Source organism: Pseudophryne corroboree, chromosome 3 (assembly GCF_028390025.1).
Source record: "Pseudophryne corroboree isolate aPseCor3 chromosome 3, aPseCor3.hap2, whole genome shotgun sequence".
NCBI lineage: Eukaryota > Metazoa > Chordata > Amphibia > Anura > Myobatrachidae > Pseudophryne > Pseudophryne corroboree.
Genome location: NC_086446.1, coordinates 511326522 through 511350817, shown reverse-complemented (window position 1 = coordinate 511350817; position 24296 = coordinate 511326522). Strand labels below are relative to the sequence as shown.

The 24296-nt window shown below is 46.4% G+C and overlaps 1 protein-coding gene across 2 annotated transcripts in view; it reads right to left on the bottom strand.

Annotated features, from left to right (window-relative positions):
- The window catches only part of MYH10 (myosin heavy chain 10), a 321458-nt gene that overhangs the window by 45670 nt on the left and 251492 nt on the right, over positions 1-24296 (bottom strand). For both annotated transcript variants that reach the window (XM_063961060.1, XM_063961061.1), the window contains 4 exons: positions 11871-12064; positions 10674-10795; positions 8810-8879; positions 8548-8708 (listed from right to left, as the gene is read on the bottom strand). In XM_063961060.1, the coding sequence (XP_063817130.1) occupies positions 8548-8708; positions 8810-8879; positions 10674-10795; positions 11871-12064 (547 nt within the window). The remainder of the gene's footprint in view (positions 1-8547; positions 8709-8809; positions 8880-10673; positions 10796-11870; positions 12065-24296) is intronic.

Here is a 24296-nt window from a genome sequence, read left to right as displayed (position 1 = left end):
TATTTCTTATCTGGATTTTTCCAGGAAAGCTTAAATAAATCACCAAATTCTTTGGAATCAGGAATTGTGACCGTCAGTTTGTCTTGTGGGAGGATAAACGACTGCTGATTAGTAGTGTTCTCTAGGGGAAGCTTTAGCAAATCCCTTATAGCCGAAATGAGGAGTTCAATACCCTGTGTAGGGGTGGAATACCCACTTATGGGATCCACATCATCCCCATCATCCTGTAAATCATCATAAGTATCTGAGAGGAGTGCAGGTAAAGCGCGTTTATGTGTTAGACAGGGGGGGAATGGGGAACATCAGCCCTGGCAGCTAGATCTGCTATTGCTTGTTGCAGTTCTTGTGTTTTGTTGGCATTTGCAGTGAGTTGAGATGACATCATAGTTTTGATAGCCCCCAGCCAGGAGGGCTTGTGACTCTCCCCCACATTGTCCTCAGCATTTTGTGAGGACTGACTACACTGCTCACATGATAAAGAGCCAGATGAAAGAGAGGAGAATCTGGTATTACATACACTGCATAACTTGTGTTTTATCATTATGAAGTACACATAATACATATACAACACAGACTGATTTACAATGTAAGCCTGCCCTATTGCATGTGAGAGGAGACACAGCATTTTTTTTTATATATACATCAGTGAAAACAGTTTACATAATGAATCCCCTGAGAGGAAAAAATAAGATTTTAAACCTACCGGTAAATCTTTTTCTCCTAGTCCGTAGAGGATGTTGGGGACTCCGTAAGGACCATGGGGTATAGATGGGCTCCGCAGGAGACATGGGCACTCTAAGACTTTAGATGGGTGTAAACTGGCTCCTCCCTCTATGCCCCTCCTCCAGACCTCAGTTATAGAACTGTGTCCAGAGGAGACGGAAAGTACGAGGAAAGGATTTTTGTTAATCTAAGGGCGAGATACATACCACACCATACACACCGTACAATATGGAATATACTAAACCAGTTAACAGTATGAACAAAAAACAGCATCAGCCAGAGACTGATCTCAACTGTAACATAACCCTTATGTAAGCAACAACTATATACAAGCCTTGCAGAATTTGTCCACACTGGGACGGGCGCCCAGCATCCTCTACGGACTAGAAGAAAAAGATTTACCGGTAGGTATAAAATCATATTTTCTCTTACGTCCTAGAGGATGCTGGGGACTCTGTAAGGACCATGGGGTTTATACCAAAGCTCCAGACCGGGCGGGAGAGTGCGGATTACTCTGCAGCACCGATTGAGCAAACATGATGTCCTCATCAGCCAGGGTATCAAACTTGTAGAATTTTGCAAAAGTGTTTGAACTAGAGATGAGCGGATTCGGTTTTACTCTGTTCTCAAAACCGAATCTTATTGGCTCATGGATGTCACGTGTTTTGGATAGCCAATAAGATTCGGTTTTGAGAACCGAATAAAACCGAGTAAAACCGAATCCGCTCATCTCTAGTTTGAACCCGACCAAGTAGTTGCTCGGCAAAGCTGTAATGCCGAGACGCATCGGGCAGCCGCCCAAGAAGAGCCCACCTTCCTAGTGGAATGGGCCTTTAACGAATTTGGTAACTGCAATCCAGCCGTAAAATGAGCCTGCTGAATCGTGTTACAGATCCCGCGAGCAATAGTCTGCTTAGAAGCAGGAGCGCCAACCTTGTTGGCTGCATACAGGACAAACAGTGCCTCTGTTTTCCTAACCCGAGCCGTCCTGGCTACATAAATTTTGAAGGCCCTGACTACATCAAGTGACTTGGAATCCTCCACGTCACCCGTAGCCATGGGCACCACAATAGGTTGGTTCATATGAAACGACGAAACCACTTTAGGCAGAAATTGAGGACGAGTCCTCAACTCCGCTCGATCCACATGGAAAATCAGATAGGGGCTCTTGTGAGACAAAGCCGCCAATTCGGACACCCGCCTCGCAGATCCCAAGGCCAACAACATGACCACTTTCAAAGTGAGAAATTTTAATTCAACTGTTCGAAGAGGTTCAAACCAGTGTGATTTAAGGAACTGTAACACCACGTTAAGGTCCCACGGTGCCACTGGGGGCACAAAAGGAGATTGGATGTGCAGCACTCCCTTTACAAAAGTCTGGACTTCTGGGAGAGAAGCCAATTCCTTCTGAAAGAATATAGATAAGGCCGAAATCTGCACCTTAATGGAGCCTAACTTTAGGCCCATATCCACTCCTGTCTGTAGAAAATTGAGAAAACGACCCAGCTGAAACTCCTCCGTAGGAGCTTTCTTGGCTTCACACCACGACACATTTTCTCCAAATACGGTGATAATGCTTCGCAGTTACATCCTTCCTAGCTTTGAGTAGAGTAGGGATGACTTCCCCCGGAATACCTTTCCTAGCTAGGATTTGGTGTTCAACCGCCATGCCGTCAATCGTAACCGCGGTAAGTCTTGGAACACACAGGGCCCCTGTTGCAACAGGTCCTCCCTGGGAGGAAGAGGCCACGAATCTTCTGTGATCATTTCCTGAAGATCTGAATACCAGGCCCTTCGAGGCCAATCTGGGACAATGAGTATTGTCTGCACTCTTGTTCGTCTTATTATTCTCAATATTTTTGAGATAAGTGGAAGCGGAGGGAACACATAGACCGACTGAAACACCTACGGTGTCACCAGGGCGTCCACCGCCACTGCCTGAGGGTCCCTACTTCCGAAGCTTTCTGTTGAGGCGTGATGACATCATGTCTATTTGAGGAAGTCCCCAACGACTTGTTACCTCTGCAAAGACCTCTTGATGAAGTCCCCACTCTCCTGGATGGAGATCGTGCCTGCTGAGGAAGTCTGCCTCCCAGTTGTCTACTCCAGGAATGAAGACCGCTGACAGAGCGCTTACATGATTTTCCGCCCAGTTTCTGCCATTGCTGCTCTGCTCCTTGTCCCACCCTGGCGGTTTACATGCGCCACGGCTGTGACGTTGTCCGACTGGATCAGGACGGGTAGGTTGCGAAGAAAATTCTCCGCCTGTTGCAGGCCGTTGTATATGGCCCTTAATTCCAGCACATTGATGTGTAGACAAGACTCCTGGCTTGACCATATTCCCTGAAAATTTTTTCCCTGTGTGACTGCTCCCCATCCTCGGAGGCTCGCGTCCGTGGTCACAAGAACCCAATCTTGAATGCCGAACCCGCGACCCTCTAGAGCAGGCATTCCCAACCACGGTCCTCAAGGCACACCAACAGTGCAGGTTTTAGTTATATCCAGGCTTCAGCACAGATGGTTAAATCAAAATAACTGAGGTACTAATTAAGTCACCTGTGTTCAAGCCTGGATATCACGAAAACCTGCACTGTTGGTGTGCCTTGAGGACCGCGGTTGGGAATGCCTGCTCTAGAAGGTGAGCACTCTGGAGCCACCACAGGAGAGAGACCCTGGCCCTGGGGGACAGGCTTATCCTCCGATGCATCTGTAGATGGGATCCTGACCACTTGTCCAGAAAGTCCCACTGAAAAGTTCTCGCATGGAACCTGCCGAACGGAATGGCCTCGTAGGCCGCCACCATCTTTCCCAATACTCGAGTGCATTGATGAACTGACACTCTATTTGGTTTCAGCGGGTCCTTGACCATGTTCTGGAGTTCCTGGGCTTTTTCCCTTGGTAGAAAAACCCTCTTTTTTTCCGTGTCCAGAATCATGCCCAAAAATGACAGCCGAGTTGTCGGAACCAACTGCGACTTTGGTAGATTTAGAATCCAGCCGTGTTGTTGTACTCCTCTCAGGGAGAGAGACACGCTTTTTAGTAACTGATCTCTTGATCTTGCCTTTATCAGGAGATCGTCCAAGTATGGGATAATTGTGACCCCCTGCTTGCGCAGGAGCACCATCATTTCCGCCATTACCTTGGTGAAAATTCTCGGGGCCGTGGAAAGCCCAAACGGCAACGTCTGAAACTGGTAATGACAATCCTGTACAGCGAATCTCAGGTACGCCTGATGAGGAGGATATATGGGGACATGAAGGTATGCATCCTTTATGTCTAGTGACACCATAAAATCCCCCCCTTCCAGGCTGGAGATCACTGCCCGGAGAGATTCCATTTTGAATTTGAACTTCTTCAAATATAGGTTTAGGGATTTTAGATTCAGAATTGGTCTGACCGAGCCATCCGGCTTCGGGACCACAAATAGGGTTGAATAAAACCCTTTCCCCTGTTGCACTAGGGGAACCCTGATAATCACTTGTTGTTGACACAGCTTTTGTATGGCAGCTGAAACTATTTCCCTCTCTGGGGGAAAAGCTGGCAAGGCCGATTTGAAAAATCGGTGTGGAGGCACATCTTCGAACTCCAGCTTGTAGCCTTGGGATACAATTTCGACCACCCAAGGATCCAAATACGACTGAACCCAGACTTGGCTGAAGCGTCGAAGACGTGCCCCCACCGGTGCGGACTTCTGCAGCGGAGCCCCAGCGTCATGCGGTGGATTTTGTAGAGGCCGGGAGGATTTTTGTTCCTGGGAACTAGCCGTAGCTGGTGTTCTTTTCCCTCTACCTCAGGAAGGAAGAGCCACACCCCTTTCTGAACTTATGAGACCGAAAGGACTGCATCTGGTATTGAGTGTGTTTTCTTCTGCTGTGGGGGAACGTAAGGCAAAAAAGAAGACTTACCCGCGGTAGCTGTGGAAACCAGGTCCGCGAGGCCCTCCCCAAATAAAACTTCACCTTTGTAAGGCAAAGCCTCCACATGTCTCTTTGAGTCAGCATCACCTGTCCATTGAGGGGGCCACAGGGACTTCTAGCAGAAACTGCCATGGCATTGGCTCTTGAACCCAAAAGCCCAATATCTCTCGCAGCCTCTCTCGTATATAACGCTGTGTCCTTGATGTGCCCTAAGGTCAACAAAATACTATCTTTATCTAGGGTGTCAATGTCAGATGACAAGTTATCTGCCCAAGCTGCAATTGCGCTACCCACCCATGCCGACGCTACTGCAGGTCTGAGCAGGGCTCCCGTAGTCGCATAAATTGATTTTAAGGTAGTTTCCTGCCTGCGATCCACAGGATCCTTTAGGGCCGTCGTGTCCGGGGACGGTAGTGCCACCTTTTTGGACAAGCGCGTCAAGGCCTTGTCCACCGTTGGCGAGGATTCCCACCGTACCCTGTCCTTTGAGGGGAAGGGATACGCCATAATAATTCTCTTGGGAACCTGCAGTCTCTTGTCTGGAGTTTCCCAAGCCTTTTCAAATAAAGCTTTCAGCTCATGAGATGGGGGAAACGTTACCTCAGGTTTCTTTTCCTTAAACATGCAGACCCTCGTGTCAGGGACAGAGGGGTCCTCTGTGATATGCAAAACATCTTTTATTGCAATAATCATATATTGAATACTCTTGGCCACTCTTGGGTGCAACCTTGCATCATCATAGTCAACACTGGAGTCGGAATCCGTGTCGGTATCAGTGTCTGCTATCTGGGAAAAGGGACGTTTATGGGACCCTGAAGGGTCTAGTGACACAGTAACAGCCATGGATTGACTCCCTGCTTTGTCCTTGGACTCTGCTTTGTCCAATCTCTTATGTAATAAAGCCACATTTGCATTTAAAACATGTCCAACCAATCAGGTGTCGACTGAGCCGACGGAGACATCACCACCATCTGCTCTGCTTCCTCCCTAGACGAGCCTTCTGCCTCAGACATGTCGACACATACGTACTGACACCCCCACACACACTGGGATATATGAATATGAGGACAGACCCACAATAAGGCCCTTTGGAGAGACAGAGAGAGAGTATGCCAGCACATACCCAGCGCCACTAGATACTGAAACAATGTCCCAGCCTGTACAGCGCTTTATATACAGAATGTGCCCCCCCTCGTTTTTGCCCCGTTACTTGTTTAGCAGGGGAGAGTCCGGGAGCAGATTCTCTGCAGCATGCTGTGGAGAAAATGGCGCTGGTTAGTGCTGGAAGATCAAGCTCTGCCTCTTCGGGCTTCGGTCCCGCTATTTTTATTATACTGGCAGGGGATTTATTATATACTGCCTCCGCAGTATCTATATACGTGTGCCAGTCATATGTGAGGTAAAAACTGCTGCCCAGGGAGCTCCCCCCCTGCGCCCTTGCTGTGCCTGTGTGTGTTGTGGGAGCAATGGCGCGCAGCGCGACTGCTGCGCGGTACCTCATGAAGATCTGAAGTCTTCTGCCGCCTTTGAAGTCCTCTTGCTTCCTATACTTACCCGGCTTCAATCTTCCGGCTCTATGAGGAGGACGGCGGCGCGGCTCTGGGACGAACAGCAAGGGCGACACCTGTGTTCCGACCCTCTGGAGCTAATGGTGTCCAGTAGCCTAAGAAGCAGAGACCATCAGTCCAGGAAAGTGGGTCTGCTTCTCTCCCCTCAGTCCCACGAAGCAGGGAGCCTGTTGCCAGCAGTGCTCCCTGAAAATAAAAAACCTAACAAAAGTCTTTTCAGAGAAACTCAGTAGAGCTTCCCTGTAGTGCATCCAGTCTCCTCTGGGCACAGGATCTAACTGAGGTCTGGAGGAGGGGCATAGAGGGAGGGGCCAGTTCACACCCATCTAAAGTCTTAGAGTGCCCATGTCTCCTGCAGAGCCCGTCTATACCCTATGGTCCTTACGGAGTCCCCAGCATCCTCTAGGACGTAAGAGAAATATCTGTGCACAAATAGAGGCTCTCCCCCAACTACACCCTGTACCAGTGATCCAGTGTGTGACAGTCTGGAGAAGCTGTGTGAAGCTGCTGCTGCTTATGCAGGGGAAGGCGCCAAAATGCAGCTGAGCCCGCTCTGATGTAGCTCCGCCCCCGCTAATGGCACCGGAGCTACAGATATATCTTTACACTGGCCATGTCTTCTAATCATGCTGTAGCCTCACATAAACGTTAAGTACAGCCATCGCTAGCCAGTCTCACGCAGGGGCTATAGCGGGTCCCTCCCAGGAGGGACCCGTATGCCTCAACCCGCGCTTCTGCTGCACCAGGAACCGGAGGACCCCCCTAGCAGGGCCCCCCCCAGCAACTCCCACGGCGCAGGTATGCTGTTGCCCAAACAACATACCGAAGGGGGAAAAAAAGGTTTTAAAATAAACTGTAGAAAACTCTGGAGCTAGCAGAGTGTGCATCCTCTCCTGAGGGCACTTTTTTCTAAATTGCCTGTGGGAGGGGGTTATAAAGGGGAGAAGGCAGCACACCCAGTTGAAGAAATTTAAAGTGCACTTTGGCCCCCGCCTATACCCATCGTACTAATGTGTCCCCAATATCTCTTATGGATGCCAGAGAAATATTAAACTTCCACAGGTGGTCACAAATTCTCCTTGGGTACATAATTAAGCAACAGAACAGCGCCACACGTGTTCTGGAGTTAGACTGCATTCGAGATGGATTGTTTCTATCGGCCCCCTCAATTACCAGATCTGTGCACGGAAGGGATTTGAAGCAATTCATGGAGTGTGTTTCTCAGAAAGTGATACAACGCAGAACCTTTCAAAAGTCTCAGGGAAAAAGATGTTGCCCAATCAGATTCTACTTATCATTTGTCTAGCACAGTGGTTCCCAAACTGTGTGCCGTGGCACCCTGGGGTGCCTCGGAGTACTTGCAGGGGTGCCCTGGGTTGGTGGTCCAGGACCAATTCAAATTATTTATGGTCCATGTAATAGGCAAAACCAGTGCTTGTGGCTTACAGTCGTAAAATATGAGAACAAACAGAAGCAACTCTTGTCCCTCACCCCATGACTGAACCTAAGGATGACATATAAACACAATTTACTTAATTTAATATTTTTTTCTGAATTCCTCATTAAGAAACTTTTGGCCTAGGGGTGCTGTGAAAAAAAATCTGATACCTAGGGCGCCGTGACTCAAAAAAGTTTGGGAACCACTGGTCTAGCACCTTCCTAGAAGATAATAGCTAGAATCTGATTGGTTGCTATGGGCAACATCTCCAATTCTGAAAACCTGCACTTCGTAAATATAACCTCTCAGAGAGTAGCACAACCCTGAGCTTATTAAAGGGAGAACTATTCTCCAAGTCATCTAATTTAGCCTAAATTTGACAATTGGATTTCTGGAGCTTGGAGGATTGGCATTTCAGAATGATCACATCTTGAAAATTCTCTCCTGAATGCTGCTCCATCAAAAACGTTCTCTGGGCCAACTGCTGAATCTGTTTCTTTATATACAAACAGCCTGCTGCAGCATAGTGCTCTGGCTCCTGGTCCTACAGTCTCCCTTATCACCTGTACCACATCCCCATATAAAAGAAAGGACACAGTACCTGTAGCTGGGGGTAGCCCTGCAATCGGTAAGTGCTGGAGAGTGCTTTACCGGAGTCACAGCATTTGGGGACTATACACTGCCCATACTGGAGGAGGCAGCACCCTTACCAATCAGAGTTTTTTGCTATTTGGCATGCATTAGGGAGGAAAGAAACCTCAACATACACCGCAAGTGTGGCTCCAGGTGTAGCAGATGTAGATAAGTACTGACTACATCACAGCCCTCTCATAACACAGTTTTAAAAGGACGCTTGCTAAAAGCAACTGCAATGTATAATCCTGCTCTACAGTATACTCACTTTCTAGCTAGATAGCCCCTGCAGACTGCTTGGAAGTAGATAATGATGTCTGTTATCTTGAGGTCTCGCTCCTCTTCCAGGTGCGCCAGCACACCTGCACGGAAAAAGATCTTACTCTGGCCAATCCGGAAAAGGTTTGGATCTAGTTCAAGAGCCCGGATCTGTGGCGAGAAGATAACGGTCAAAAGGATGCACAGTCAACATCTCATGGAGCATCACAGTATAATCAAGATTTAACGTTTAAACACATTTCCCCTCTTACCATCCGCTCACATGCTTGCTTCCCATCCATGAACCCTTTAGGAATGGCGTTGGGGGTGAGAATTTCATACCTGGAGGAGAGAAAATACAAACAAGCTTTTCCCATCTACATTAGCAAAATTAGCCTCTTTTGGCAGAGTAGGGGATTATAAATGCAATGTGACTTCTTTAAAAAACTTATATTTTAGTTTGGGAAGAAGGTCTGGTGAAAGTGGAAGTGACAAACTACCTGGAGAATGAAGAGAATTCAACTCTACTACTTACTAAGGACTCAAGCACTCCAGAGAGAAAAACTTGCTCAGGAACACCTGTCATGATGGAAATAATTTCATCTTTGTGGCAAGAAGTTCTTTTTGTACAAAGATTGTGCTTGCTGCAAAGCAGGATATACAAAGTAAAGGTTCCATCTTGCTGCAGCCAATGAAGAAAGACTAACATCCCTGTTATCTACGCTGCTGTTAATCCATTGCAAGAAAAAAAAATAGTTTTGGAGCCTAATCATCGTAAATAAGTGTAATGTATGAACTCTGCTTTACATAGTTGAATTTGACACCACATTCTTGCCACAACACTTTCTAAGGAGTCCTGCATAACTATACTGTGCTGTAGAGGACACTACTCTCTCCATTATATAAGTCGAAGGCTGGGTATACACTTGGCGATATATTGTTTCCATCGTCCAGTGTGTATTCACTGTATCATTAATGATGAGCGCTCCCGTGGGTCGTTAACAATGTACAATATCTTTACCTTGAAATCTAAAGATATTGGACAAGACTAGATGTGGCCGGGTGCCGTCACTGACAACCTGGTAAGCAATATCAGTGTGTATGAACGATATCAGGGGGGGGGGGCCACGGTCTTCCAGATCAGCAGCACTCATCTCTTGACCAACTAGTAGTCTATCTCAGCACACATCAAGGCAGGATAAGCAGATGAGGATAAATAAAAGATGCTCTGTCAAAAAGTCCAACAGTCACAGCTACAGTATCAGTTACTGCATTACTTTGTATTGTAAACATATTCCCTCCATTCACTATGTCCTCAGCTTCATTTGTGTTGCTCTAGTTCAGTGATGGCTAACTTTGACACTCCAGCTGTTGTTGAACTACACATCCCAGCATGCCCTTCATCAGTTTAGCATGGCCAAATAGCAAAACTGTAGCAGGGCATGCTGGGATGTGTAGTTCAACAACAGCTGGAGTGTCAAGGTTAGCCATCACTGCTCTAGTTCTACCCCCATCATTTCTTTATTTGACAATAATTGTTAAATTGAATTGCTTTTGAAAATGAGAAAAATCCTAATTCAGTCACAGAGGTTTTTACTGAACACTCTGCCACTAAAAACTACCAAAGAGGTCCCAAACATGAACAGATGTAGATGAAATGGGTTGTCAAAACATATAGGTGAGAAAGTGAGTGGAGTATCAAACAAAATATTGTCTTAGTGACGTCACTAATTAATTGATAGGATGCATTACCACCGTTGTTTTTAGCATGATGGCTGTGTGAGGAGGTTGGGTATGAAATCCTGGCAGTTAAAATCCTAACGATCAGGACACAGACAGTAGCACCATGAAGGATCCAGGTAAGTATTGTAACCTAAACACACCCCTCCCACAGCCTAACCCTAACCCCCTTTACTTACCAACGAGATCTGCCAGGATCCCAATGTCTGTATTCTGACTGTCGGGATCCCAACCACATTCCGTGTGAGGTGATAAGTGCAAATAAAAATAACATTCCCTAAAATTACATCTATTAACAGTGTGATTTTTTTTTTAACCAAAAATGTAAAAAAAAAACCCACACAGAAATAAAAAATAAAATAAAACCCACATAATTGCAATTCATTTTTCCAATACCTCTGACGGAACTCCTGAAAGACTATTCTGTTGGGGAATCCCTGTCGACAGATTCGGATACCTTCCAAAACACCATTACATCTTAGCTGATCTAGCACCAAGTGAGGGTCCAGCTTACCCGCCTGTGTGGGATACAGGAAGAATGTATTAAGCCTTTTATTGATCACACTGAAACCTGAGATGAATGGTCAGACAATTAAAGCCAATAAACATTGTAATAAGTGACATCCCACCGAAAAATTTGCTAACCTCCAAAGGTTTCTAGAACAATTACCATTTACTAAAACAGACCTACATGGTTTGTCATAAAGGTAACGCTTAGTAAAGCCTATAGTTGCTTATTTTGGTTCATGAAACTACTGTTTCATCAGGTTATGTGGTTAGCATTTCACTTAAATGCAGCTTAACAATAGTAAGAAAGGTTCAACATAAAATTACTTATGACTCTCTGTATTACGCAACTTCCTCTGAAACACATATCCAGCATTCTACATGAGAAAAATTTGCCACTATTTTGGCTCCAAGGCTTTCTCACAATGAGTCCACATACAACCCACCCTTCAGCTGATTTTTAGGCCCATAGTTGTTCTACATATTCTGACATTCCAGCAATTTCCTCCCATTTCTTCCCTTCTCCTCCTCTTTCCTTACTAACACTCCTCCTATCTTTTGTTTTCAATGCTTCTCCCTCACTTTTTCTCAATTTCTTCTCTTCTGCTATCCCCCAGCCTATCTTTTTTCCTATCCTTCTCTTATTCTTCCTATTGAATACAGCTTTCTGTTTTATTTGATTTTTTTTGTGTGTACTTCACTGACTTGTTTTATACTGCGTCAAGATATTTTTCCCTGTTGATTGGAGGCTTGCCCTCCTGCTGTGCACAGCTCACTTCCTGTTCCTTTCTGCTATATATACAGGTTGACGCTGCACCTTTGTTTTATTAATAAACGAAAAGCAATACAAAATTATTTTTAAAAAGTATACTACTATATGCCTATCTATTAATGGCTGAGGTAATTTCTAGTGAATGGAATAGTTACAGTCTCAAAACATCTATGTATGGTCACACGTCACTTCACACAATTACACAATTTACTTTATTTCTTATTCAAGCTATAGACAATAGCAGAAACAAAAGTGCATTGTGTATCTTACTCAGGAACCCAGCTAGAATGCCCCTTTAACTACAACATACTTACGCGCTTCTCGTGGTTTGGGATAATACAGCGAACAAAGTTGGGGTTAGTATTGCGGAGAGTGGCCATGAGTTTGGTCAGTGACTCTTTGTATAGCTGCCCCACTGTCCGGAACATGCCCTTCTTGGTTTTGTATGCAGAACCGAATGCTGTCTCTGTCATTCCAGCTACCTGGTCAAGGCCCACAATGCGATCCACTGCAGGAAGAACAACACGTGTATTACAGAGGACCTGTCACGTACACACAAGAGAAGCAGTCTATAAAGGCCTAGGCCAATAACAGATTCTTTGTAAAGTAGCATTGGTAAAGTGTTGTTCTGTTTACCACAGCGACACAAAATTAGTTACTACTGCAATTCACCAAAGAGTCCACTTACTGTGGAATGCCATGGTATCAGGGACCTCACTAGGAGTATAATCTCCGTCAGCAATCTTCACCATCGTTTCCTGGTTTCCATTTTAATTATTTACAGAGCTTAGCAATGCATACTGGGCTCTATGATGTGGAAATTTAACTGCTCATTGATCTCCTCTGTGGCAGGAGAGGTACATCACATGCCTAACACCAGCTTCACGATAGCAGTGAAAAGTCAGGCTTAGCACAGTTTAGTAAATAGGCCAGCCACCTAAATCTGCTTAGTTTTCGAAGGGGTGTGCCAAACTGAACTACTGACAGGACCGCATGGGAAATCAATTATTGCTTTGCAGAAACCCCTTTTGTAAACTGCCTCCTCAACAAGTGATAACCCCAATTTCTTATAAAATACAGTACATCGCAAAGTGCCTTAGGGACATTACTGGTTCTGAGTGATTTCAAATAAACACTGATTCAGCCTCAGCGAAGCTACTTGTTCCTTGCAACTTGACAAACAGTCTAATGAACTGATATAGACAGTCTCAGCCAAACATTTTCCATGTAAGCTACAGGTTCACTAGGTCTTTGTTGGACAGAATATATGCAAAATAAAAAGTTAACTATATTTTCCATATACGCTAATTAAACGCTAGAAAAAAATGTTTCAGTAAACATAAAGACTACACCTTTGCCTATGGTGAACTACACTATACTGTAACAGTCTAATGATTCTCCATCCATCCACACTTTGGGACTGATTCAGTTAGCTGTGTTAAGCGGAGATTTCACAGTGGGTAAACTTTAACACCTACTTTGTGGGTTATTTTCAGAATAAGCGCTCCCGAAAGCTGGAAAACTCAATTGTAAAAGCCTATTCATGGCACCCACGCAGTAATTCTATAATACATGACCTGAGGGAGGTGAATAAAAATCGTGCAAATCACCTGAACCACAGAAAGGAGGCAAATAACACTGAACAACAGTACACAAAGCTATTCACGTTCAGAAGCCAAGTATTTAAGGTTCTTAGAAGGTGTCCAGTGTATGATTTTTTTTTTCCTACTTTCAGCGGCACAATGAAAGAGATGTGTTTCCATGTTGAGAAATTATGCTAGTTAAAGGTCTAAGTGCATTATTATTCATTGGAAGGGGTGCGCTAGTGGTTCTGCAGTGAAACCCATTTATCTGTAAATAAAGATTTTGTTCCCTACTTTGCACCTACTCAGGGCTGTGAACTACTAAGCTGTACTTCTAAACTGCGTGCAGTAACTACAATGAGCAGAAAAAGAAATGTACGGATTAGATGATACTTTTCTAGTCCTAGAACAGGTAAAAAAAGATAAAGCTTGATATATGTTGATGTTGAAAGGAACATGTATTTATTAATCTACTAGCTGGAGTACCCGGCGTTGCCCGTGATTTTAAGAATGATGCTTGGTGCTGTGAGACAAACATCTATAGAAATACAGCAGCTTACAAACTGTGCATGATTTTCCAAGAAAATACATCTATTTTAGCAGCCCAACAAATCCATAAGCTACTTTCCATTTTCAGACAACAAAATCATCAAGGCTCCTTTCTGGAGCCACTCTAGTCAGAAAACACAAGTGATTGAGGATTTTAACGCATGGAGTGGAGAGGGAGTGTCTTGTCATGCGTCTATGCACTTACACTGCCCCCTGTACCCACACCTAACAGAGGCGACAAGCATGGAGTAGACCTTGGAAATGTGCTGCACTTTCATCCATATCTCCTTTAGTAAATTAACCTATCACATTTTGTTGGCTTCCGTTTTTTTTTTCATACAAGACCATGAATTCAGCCGAAATCATTAGTCAAACAGTATTTGTATGTTGTAACCATGGCTAACGGAATACAACCCATAAAGCTGATATTATATAGAATACATTAGTAAACTGTGCGCTCAAAAAAATTAAAAGGAGGATTTTGGTACTTACTGATAAATCCCTTTTTCGGAAGATATAGGGGACAGTGGCACAACTTCAAGACTGTGGGGTGATGATGGTGGTTTACAGGGAGCTGGCACTTTAAATAATCTAAGAAGTGAAAGAGGCTTCTCCCCCTCTATCCCCCATCATCCCTCAGTTATGAATTAGCCGAGAGTAGACGGGAAGAAGAGATCAGAAACTAGATGAGGGAAGAGAGCATATAACAATTAAACACAACAGAACAACAACAACGAAGGCAAGAGAACAGTGACAGGCGGGCAGCCAGTGTTCCCTATGGCTTCCGAAAAAGGGATTTATTGGTAAGTACCAAAACCATCCTTTTTCTGTCAGCCAGTAGGGAACACTGGCATAACTTCAAGACTGTGGGGACATCTCAAAGTTCCACTGGGCGGGTGATCGTTGAGGAACTTGCAAACAAGACTGCCAACCGTGAAGATGAGGCCGCAAAAGTACCAAACTTGTAGAATTTAGCAAACGTATGAATACTGGACCAAGTGGCTGCTCTACAGAGTTGAGATGTGGTAGCACCCCTACTAGCGGCCCATGAAGACCCAACTGAGCGTGTGGAGTGGGCAGCAATGATTAATGGAGGTCCCCTAGATTGGTGTAAATAGGCCTGACGAATAGTCAACCGAATCCAGCGGGCCAAGGTCTGCTTAGTAGCAGGCCACCCTTGACGCAGGAGATCATAAAGCATGAATAAAGCATCAGTCTTTAGTAATGGTGCTGTTTGTTCCACGTAGATCTTCACTACATCCAAAGAAGGTGTTCCAGAATCCTCCTGCAAGGACGGTACCACAATAAGCTGATTGATATGAAAAGCCGACACGACCTTGGGAAGAAAAAAAATAAGATTTTACTTACCGATAAATCTATTTCTCGTAGTCCGTAGTGGATGCTGGGGACTCCGTCAGGACCATGGGGAATAGCGGCTCCGCAGGAGACAGGGCACAAAAGCAAGCTTTTAGGATCACATGGTGTGTACTGGCTCCTCCCCCTATGACCCTCCTCCAAGCCTCAGTTAGGTACTGTGCCCGGACGAGCGTACACAATAAGGAAGGATCTTGAATCCCGGGTAAGACCCAAACCAGCCACACCAATCACACCGTACAACTTGTGATCTGAACCCAGTTAACAGTATGATAACAATGAAGTAGCCTCTAAAAAAGATGGCTCACAACAATAATAACCCGATTTTTGTAACAATAACTATGTACAAGTAATGCAGACAATCCGCACTTGGGATGGGCGCCCAGCATCCACTACGGACTACGAGAAATAGATTTATCGGTAAGTAAAATCTTATTTTCTCTAACGTCCTAGTGGATGCTGGGGACTCCGTCAGGACCATGGGGATTATACCAAAGCTCCCAAACGGGCGGGAGAGTGCGGGTGACTCTGCAGCACCGAATGAGAGAACTCCAGGTCCTCCTCAGCCAGGGTATCAAATTTGTAGAATTTTACAAACGTGTTCCCCCCTGACCACGTAGCTGCTCGGCAAAATTTTAAAGCCGAGACCCCCTCGGGCATCCGCCCAAGATGAGCCCACCTTCCTTGTGGAATGGGCATTGACAGATTTTGGCTGTGGCAGGCCTGCCACAGACTGTGCAAGCTGAATTGTACTACAAATCCAACGAGCAATAGTCTGCTTAGAAGCAGGAGCACCCATCTTTTGGGGTGCATACAATATAAACAGCAAGTCAGACTTTCTGACTCCAGCCGTCCTGGAAATATATATATATATATATATATATATATCTATCTATCTATTTTTAGGGCCCCGACAACGTCTAGCAACTTGGAGTCCTCCAAGTCCCTAGTAGCCGCAGGCACCACAATATGTTGTTTCAGGCGAAACGCTGACACCACCTTAGGAAGAAACTGGGGACGAGTCCGCAGTTCTGCCCTGTCCGAATGGAAAAACAAATATGAGCTTTTTTTAAGACAAAGCCCCCAATTCTGACAATCGCCTGGCCGAGGCCAGGGCCACAACATGGTCCCTTTCCATGTGAGATATTTCAAATCCACAGATTTGATCGGTTCAAACCAATATGATTTGAAGAATCCCAACACTACGTTGAGATCCCACGGTGCCACTGGAGGCACACAAGGGGCTGTATATGCAATACTCCCTCGACAAACGTCTGGACTTCAGGAATTGAAGCCAATTTTTTCTGGAAGAAAATCTACAGGGCCGAAACTTGAACCTTAATGGACCCCAATTTGAGGCTCATAGACACTCCTGTTTTCAGGAAGTGCAGAAATCGACCTAGTTGAAATTTTTTTTCGTGGGGCCTTCCTGGCCTCACCCACGCAACATATTTTCACCACATGTGGTGATAACGTTGTGCGGTCACCTCCTTCCTGGCTTTGACCAGGGTAGGTATGACCTCTTCCGGAATGCCTTTTCCCTTAGGATCCGGCGTTCAACCGCCATGCCGTCAAACGCAGTCGCGGTAAGTCTTGAAACAGACAAGGTCCCTGCTGGAGCAGGTCCTTTCTTAGAGGCAGATGCCACGGTTCCTCTTGGAACAGACATGGTTCTTGCTGAAAGCAAATCCCATCTTAGCTCCCGAGGCCATTAGTCCTCTGTGAGCATCTCTTGAAGTTCCGGGTACCAAGTCCCTCTTGGCCAATCCGGAGCCACGAGTATAGTTCTTACTCCTCTACGTCTTATAATTCTCAATACCTTGGTTATGAGAAGCAGAAGAGGGAACACATACACCGACTGTTACACCCACGGTGTTACCAGGACGTCCACAGCTATCGCCTGAAGGTCTCGTGACCTGGCGCAATACCTGTCCCGTTTTTTGTTCGGGCGGGACGCCATCATTTCCACCTTTGGTCTTTCCCAACGGTTCACAATCATGCGGAAAACTTCCCGATGAAGTTCCCACTCTCCCGGGTGGAGGTCGTGCCTGCTGAGGAAGTCTGCTTCCCAGTCGTCCACTCCCGGAATGAACACTGCTGACAGTGCTATCACATGATTTTCCGTCTAGCGAAAAATCCTTGCAGTTTTGACCACTGCCCTCCTGCTTCTTGTGCCGCCCTATCTGTTTACGTGGGCGACTGCCGTGATGTTATCCCACTGGATCAATACCGGCTGACCTTGAAGCAGAGGCCTTGCTAAGCTTATAGCATTACAAATTTGCTCTTAGCTCCAGTATATTTATGTGGAGAGAATTCTCCAGACTTGATCACACTCCCTGGAAATTTTTTCCCTGTGTGACTGCTCCCCAGCCTCTCAGGCTGGCCTCCGTGGATACCAGCATCCAATCCTGAATGCCGAATCTGCGGCCCTCTAGAAGATGAGCACTCTGTAATCACCACAGGAGAGACACCCTTGTCCTTGGATATAGGGTTATCCGCTGATGCATCTGAAGATGCGATCCGGACCATTTGTCCAGCAGATCCCACTGAAGAGTTCTTGCGTGAAATCTGCCGAATGGAAGCGCTTCGTAATAAGCCACCATTTTTTTACCAGGACTCTTGTGCAATGATGCACTGACACTTTTCCTGGTTTTAGGAGGATCCCGATTAGCTCGGATAACTCCCTGGCTTTCTCCTCTGGGAGAAACACCCTTTTCCTGGACTGTGTCCAGAATCATCCCTAGGACCAGCAGACGTGTCGTCGGAACAACTGCGGTTTTGGAATATTTAGAATCCACCCGTGCTGTCGTAGAACTACTTGAGATAGTGCTACTCCGACCTCCAACTGTTCTCTGGACCTTGTTCTTATCAGGAGGTCGTCCATTTTCTTTGAAGACGAATCCTCATTTCGGTCATTACCTTGGTAAAGACCCGGGGTGCCTTGGACACTCCAACGGCATCGTCTGAAACTGATAGTGACAGTTCTGTACCACGAACCTGAGGTACCCTTGGTGAGAAAAGCAAATTTTGGGACATGGAGGTAAGCATCCCTGATGTCCCGGGACACCATATAGTCCCCTTGTTCCCAGTTCGCTATCACTGCTCTGAGTGACTCCATCTGGATTTGAACCCTTGTAAGTGTTCAAATTTTTCAGATTTAGAATCGGTCTCACCTAGCCTTCTGGCTTCAGTACCACCCTATAGTGTGGAACAATACCCCTTTCCTTGTTGTAGGAGGGGTAATTTTATTATCACCTGCTGGGAATACAGCTTGTGAATTGTTTTCAATACTGCCTCCCTGTCGGAGGGGGACATTGGTACAGCAGACTACAGGAACCTGCGAGGGGGGAAACGCCTCGACATTCCAATCTGTGCCCCTTTGATACTACTTGTAGGATCCAGGGGTCCTGTACGGTCCCAGCGTCATGCTGAGAACTTAGTAGAAGCGGTGGAGGGCTTCTGTTACTGGGAATGGGCTGCCTGCTGCAGTCTTCTTCCCTTTCCTCTATCCCTGGGCAGATATCTTATAGGGACGAAAAGACTGAGGCTGAAAAGACGGTGTCTTTTTCTGCAGAGATGTGACTTAGGGTAAAAAACGGTGGATCTTCCAGCAGTTGCCGTGGCCACCAGGTCCCATGAACCGACCCCAAATAACTCCTCCCCTTTTATACGGCAATACATCTTTGTGCCGTTTGGAATCTGCATCCCCTGACCACTGTCGTGTCCATAAACATCTTCTTGCAGATATGGACATCGCATTTACTCTTGATGCCAGAGTGCAAATATCCCTCTGCGCATCTCGTATATATAGAAATGCATCCTTTAAATGCTCTATAGTCAATAAAATACTGTCCCTGTCAAGGGTATCAATATTTTTAGTCAGGGAATCCGACCAAGCCACCTCAGCTCTGCACATCCAGGCTGAGGCGATCGCTGGTCACAGTATAACACCAGCATGTGTGTGTATACTTTTTAGGATATTTTTCTGATAAGCATGTGAGCGCCTTATCCACCCTGAGGGGTGTTTCCCAATGCGCCTTAACTTCTGGCGGGAAAGGGTATACCGCCAATAATTTTCTATCGGGGGAAACCCACGCATCATCACACACTTCATTTAATTTATCTGATTCAGGAAAAACTACAGGTAGTTTTTTCACCTCACACATAATACCCTTCTTTGTGGTACTTGGAGTATCAGAAATATGTAACACCTCCTTCATTGCCCTTAACGTGTGGCCCTAAAGGAAAATACGTTTGTTTCTTCACCGTCGACACTGAAATCAGTGTCCGTGTCTGGATCTATGTCGACCGACTGAGGTAAATGGGCGTTTTTACAAGCCCCTGACGGTGTCTGAGATGCCTGGACCGGTACTAATTTGTTCGCCGGCCGTCTCATGTCGTCAACCCACTTGCAGCGTGTTGACATTACCACGTAATTCCATAAGTAAGCCATCCATTCCTGTGTCGACTCCCTAGAGAGTGACATCACCATTACAGGCAATTTGCTCCGCCTCCTCACCAACATTTTCCTCATACATGTCGACACACACGTACCGACATACAGCACACACATAGGGAATGCTCTGATAGAGGACAGGACCCACTAGCCCTTTGGGGAGACAGAGGGAGAGTTTGCCAGCACACACCAAAATGCTATAATTATACAGGGACAACCTTTATATAAGTGTTCCTCCCATATAGCATTTAATATATGTGTATATCGCCAAATCAGTGCCCCCCCTCTCTGTTTTAACCCTGTTTCTGTAGTGCAGTGCAGGGGAGAGCCTGGGAGCCTTCCCCTCAGCCTTTCTGTGAGGGAAAATGGCGCTGTGTGCTGAGGAGAATAGGCCCCGCCCCCTTTTCGGCGGGCTTCTTCTCCGGAGATTGTGAAGTCTGGCAGGGGTTAAATACATCCATATAGCCTCAAGGGCTATATGTGATGTATTTTTCGCCATACAGGTATTCTACATTGCTGCCAGGGCGCCCCCCCCCCGCGCCCTGCACCCTCCGTGATCGTTGTGGGAAGTGTGCTGACAGACAATGGCGCACAGCTGCAGTGCTGTGCGCTACCTGAGGAAGACTGAAAAGTCTTCTGCCGCCTGGTTCCGGGCCTCTTCAATCTTCAGCATCTGCAAGGGGGTCGGCGGCGCGGCTCCGGGACGAACCCCAGGGCGAGACCTGTGTTCCGACTCCCTCTGAAGCTAATGGTGTCCAGTAGCCTAAGAATCCAATCCATCCTGCACGCAGGTGAGTTGAAATTCTCTCCCCTAAGTCCCTCGATGCAGTGAGCCTGTTGCCAGCAGGACTCACTGAAAATAAAGAACCTAAAAACTTTTTCTAAGCAACTCTTTAAGAGAGCCACCTAGATTGCACCCTTCTCGGACGGGCACAAAAACCTAACTGAGGCTTGGAGGAGGGTCATAGGGGGAGGAGCCAGTACACACCATGTGATCCTAAAAGCTTGCTTTTGTGCCCTGTCTCCTGCGGAGCCGCTATTCCCCATGGTCCTGACGGAGTCCCCAGCATCCACTAGGACGTTAGAGAAAAAAGCATGTGTTCTCAACTCTGCCCTATCAGGATGAAAAATCAAGTAGGGAGGCTTACAAGACAAGGCACTTAATTCAGATACTCTCCGGGCTGAAGCTATGGCCAGTAGAAAAACAGTCTTCCAAGATATTTAAGGTCTGCTTCTTCCAAGGGTTCAAAACAGGGTGACTGTAGATAATCCAGCACCAGATTTAAATCCCAAGGAGCAGTAGGAGGAACAAATGGGGTTGTACCCGTAGGAATCCTTGTAGGAAAGTTTGCACATTTGGTAGGAGCTCAAGGCGTTCCTGAAAAAAAATAGATAAGGCAGATACCTGAACTTTCAGGGATCCCAAACGAAGTCTGGAATCTAAACCTGCCGGAAGAAAGAGCAAGAACCGTGAGAGACACAAATAATCTGATTGAAACCCTTTTTCGGTCACACCAAGAGATATATACGACTACCAGATGCGATGGTAATGGGCTGCCGTAACAGGTTTTCGTGCCCGCAACATCGTGGGAATCGCACCTCATTTATTACCAGTTATTTATATAGCACACACATATTCTGCAGCGCTTTACAGAGAATATTTGGCCATTTACATCAGTCCCTGCCCCAGTGGAGTTTACAATCTATATTCCCTATCACATGTACACACATTCATGGTAGGTATACAAATTCCACACAGTTAGGGCCATGGTGGGAACCGAACCCATGACCTCAGTGCTGTGAGGCAGTAATGCTAACCATTACACCATCCGTACCAACCGGAATCCCTTTGCGTTTTAGGATGTCTGCCTCAAGAGCCATCCCGTTAAACGGGATCAGTACTAAATGCCGGTGCTCGGAATCCCGGCGGTCGAAATACCGACACCGGAATCCCGACCACACAATCCCGACAGGGGTGGCGAGCGGAACGCAGCCCCTTGCGGGCTCGCTTCGCTCGCCACGCTGCGGGCACACTATTATATTCTCCCTCTATGGGTGTCGTGGACACCCACGGAGGGAGAATATGTCGGGATTGCGGCGGTCGGGATTCCGGCGTCGGTATTTCGACCGCCGGGATTCCGTCCGGCGGCATCTTGACCGGATCCCCGTTAAACGTAGCCGTGGTAATTCTGGATGCACGAAGGGCCCTTGTTGGGAGTAGATCCGAACACAGAGGGAGAGGCTAAGGATCGTCCGATAGCAGAAGGCGTAGGTCTGAAAACCAAGCTCTCTGAGGCCAATCTGGTGCCACCAAGATCACCGTGATTGACTCCAGTTTGATTCTCTTGAGAATACGAGACAATAGAGGGAATGGAGGAAACACATATACTAGGTCGTACAGCCAAGGAACGGCCAGAGCGTCTACAGCTTTCGCTTGAGGATCCCGTGTTCTGGAGATGTATCGAGGAAGCTGATGATTGAGGAGGGTCGCCATGAGACCCACCTCTGGACACCCCCAGCATTGTGTTGGGCGTTGAACACCTGATGGCTTGGGTAGTGTGCTTCCCAATTGTCCACTCCTGGAATGAATACCGCCGAAAGAATTACAGTGTTGCGTTCTGCCCACTGGAGGATGCGTGTCACCTCTCGCATCGCCTGTCGACTTCCTCCCTGTTTATTTACGTACGCTACAGCAGTCGTGTTGTCCGATTGAACCTTTATCGCCTTGGATCGAAGAATGTGGGCAGCTTCCACCAGCACATTGTAGATCGCTCTCCGTTCCAACACATTTATTGGCATTCCTGTGGAGACCTGAGGCTGGCATCCGTCATTAGGAGCGTCCAGTTCCATATTCCGAAACGCCTGCCCGCAGTGAGATTGTGCAACTGGAGCCAACAAAGAAGCAAAATTCGTGTCTCTGGATTTAGACGAACCAACTGCTGAAGGTGTAGATGCGACCCCGACCATTGATATAACAGGTCCAGCTGGAAAGGACGTGAATGAAAATGGCGATCTCAGAGTTTCAAAGGTAGCTACAATTTTCCAAGCAAACGAATGCATAAATGGACTGACACCAGTGGTGGTTTGAAGACAGCTTAGATCAGTTTCCTCATACTCAGAGCTTTGTCTTGTGGCAGAAAAACTTTCTGCACGTTGGTGTCCAAGATCACACTGAGAAACTGGACACATTGGGATGGTTGAAGGTTGGATTTTCTTGATTATCCATCCGTGTTCCACTAACACATTGTATGTTAATAGAGCATGCTCCTGGAGAATGAGATCGTATGAAGCTTTGAGGAGGAGGTCGTCTAGGTATGGTATTATTGTGACTCCTAATGACCTGAGGTGAGCAAACATCACCGACATGACCTTGGTAAAACACCCTGGGTTCCGTGGACAGTCCGAATGGCAAGGTTCTGAACTGAAAATGATCCTGTTGAATAGCGAATCTGAGAAATGCTTGGTGAGGTTCCCAGATCTGGATATGGAGATACGCATCCTTGATATCCAGAGATATAATGTACTCCTTGGGTTCCAGGTTTGAAATCACTGAGTTGAGAAACTCCATCTTGAACCGGTAATAAGTTAGAAACCGATGCAATGATTTTTAGGTTCAGGATAGGTCTTACAGTTCCATCCGGTTTTGGAACTACAAAAAGACTGGAATAATAACCCTTCTTTCGCTGAAGTGGTGGCACCAGCATTAATACTGCCGATTCCACTAAGGTCCGTATTGCACCTTGAAGTGCTAACCGTTTGTCTGAAAGAATTGGAAGACCTAACTTGTACCCTTGGGAGATGATATTGCAAATCCACGCATTGTCAGATATCTTGAACCAGACATCTTAAAAATTTTGAAGCCGCGCTCCCACTGTACCTGCGCCCTGGTGGGAAGGGAGACTGTCATGCCACGGTCTTTTCTGTAGGCTTTGGGTCCTGACGACGAGCGACTGGTTGTTTGCCGCGACCTCTGCCTCGCAAGGATGAATTTCTGCCACGTCCTTTAAAAGACTGAGTGGGACGAAATGACCGAAAAGATATTCCAGAATAAGAGCGTTTAGACGTTTGTGGAAGGGTCGGTAAAAAGGTAGATTTACCCCCCGTAGCTTGGCCGATATATATCTAGCCGCTTCCCTAAATATACGGCCATGTCCTTAATGTGTTCCGCTAGGATAACTACTTCTTCAATCGAAAGCCCATTTTGTAAATCTGTAATTAACTTAGTGTCCAAATGCTCCACTGTTTTGTTCACCCAAGAGCTCACCAAGGTGGATCGAAGGGATACACCTGCGGCCGAATAAATAGATTTCAGCATGGTGTCCAGTTTCCGTTCAGATGGGTCTTCCAAAGAAGTTGCGCCCAGAACAGGTAATGCAGCCTTCTTTGACAGCCTCGAGAGAGAGGAATCCACCTGAGGTGACTTTTCCCACTTAGCCGTCATGGACGATGGAAACGGATTACTACTGAGGTATCTTTTAGGCATTTGAAACAGTTTGTCTGGGTTTTTCCATGCCTCCGTCAGCTGATCATCCAGCTGACGGAGTCATCTGTGTGAGCCTTTTTGTTACACTTCACACAGAAAATAATTTTTGTGACGCCTTTTTCGCTGGTCCCTTGCCTTCCATTGTGATGGACAGAGTGGAGACCCATACAATTCCCATGAGCACTCTCAATACAACAGACAGAGCGAGAGAGAGATATCAGAAGGATAGAGGGCGATATAATATTTGTACTACTCCCCTATTCTAAACTGCCTCAGCCACCAGCCTGTATTTTAT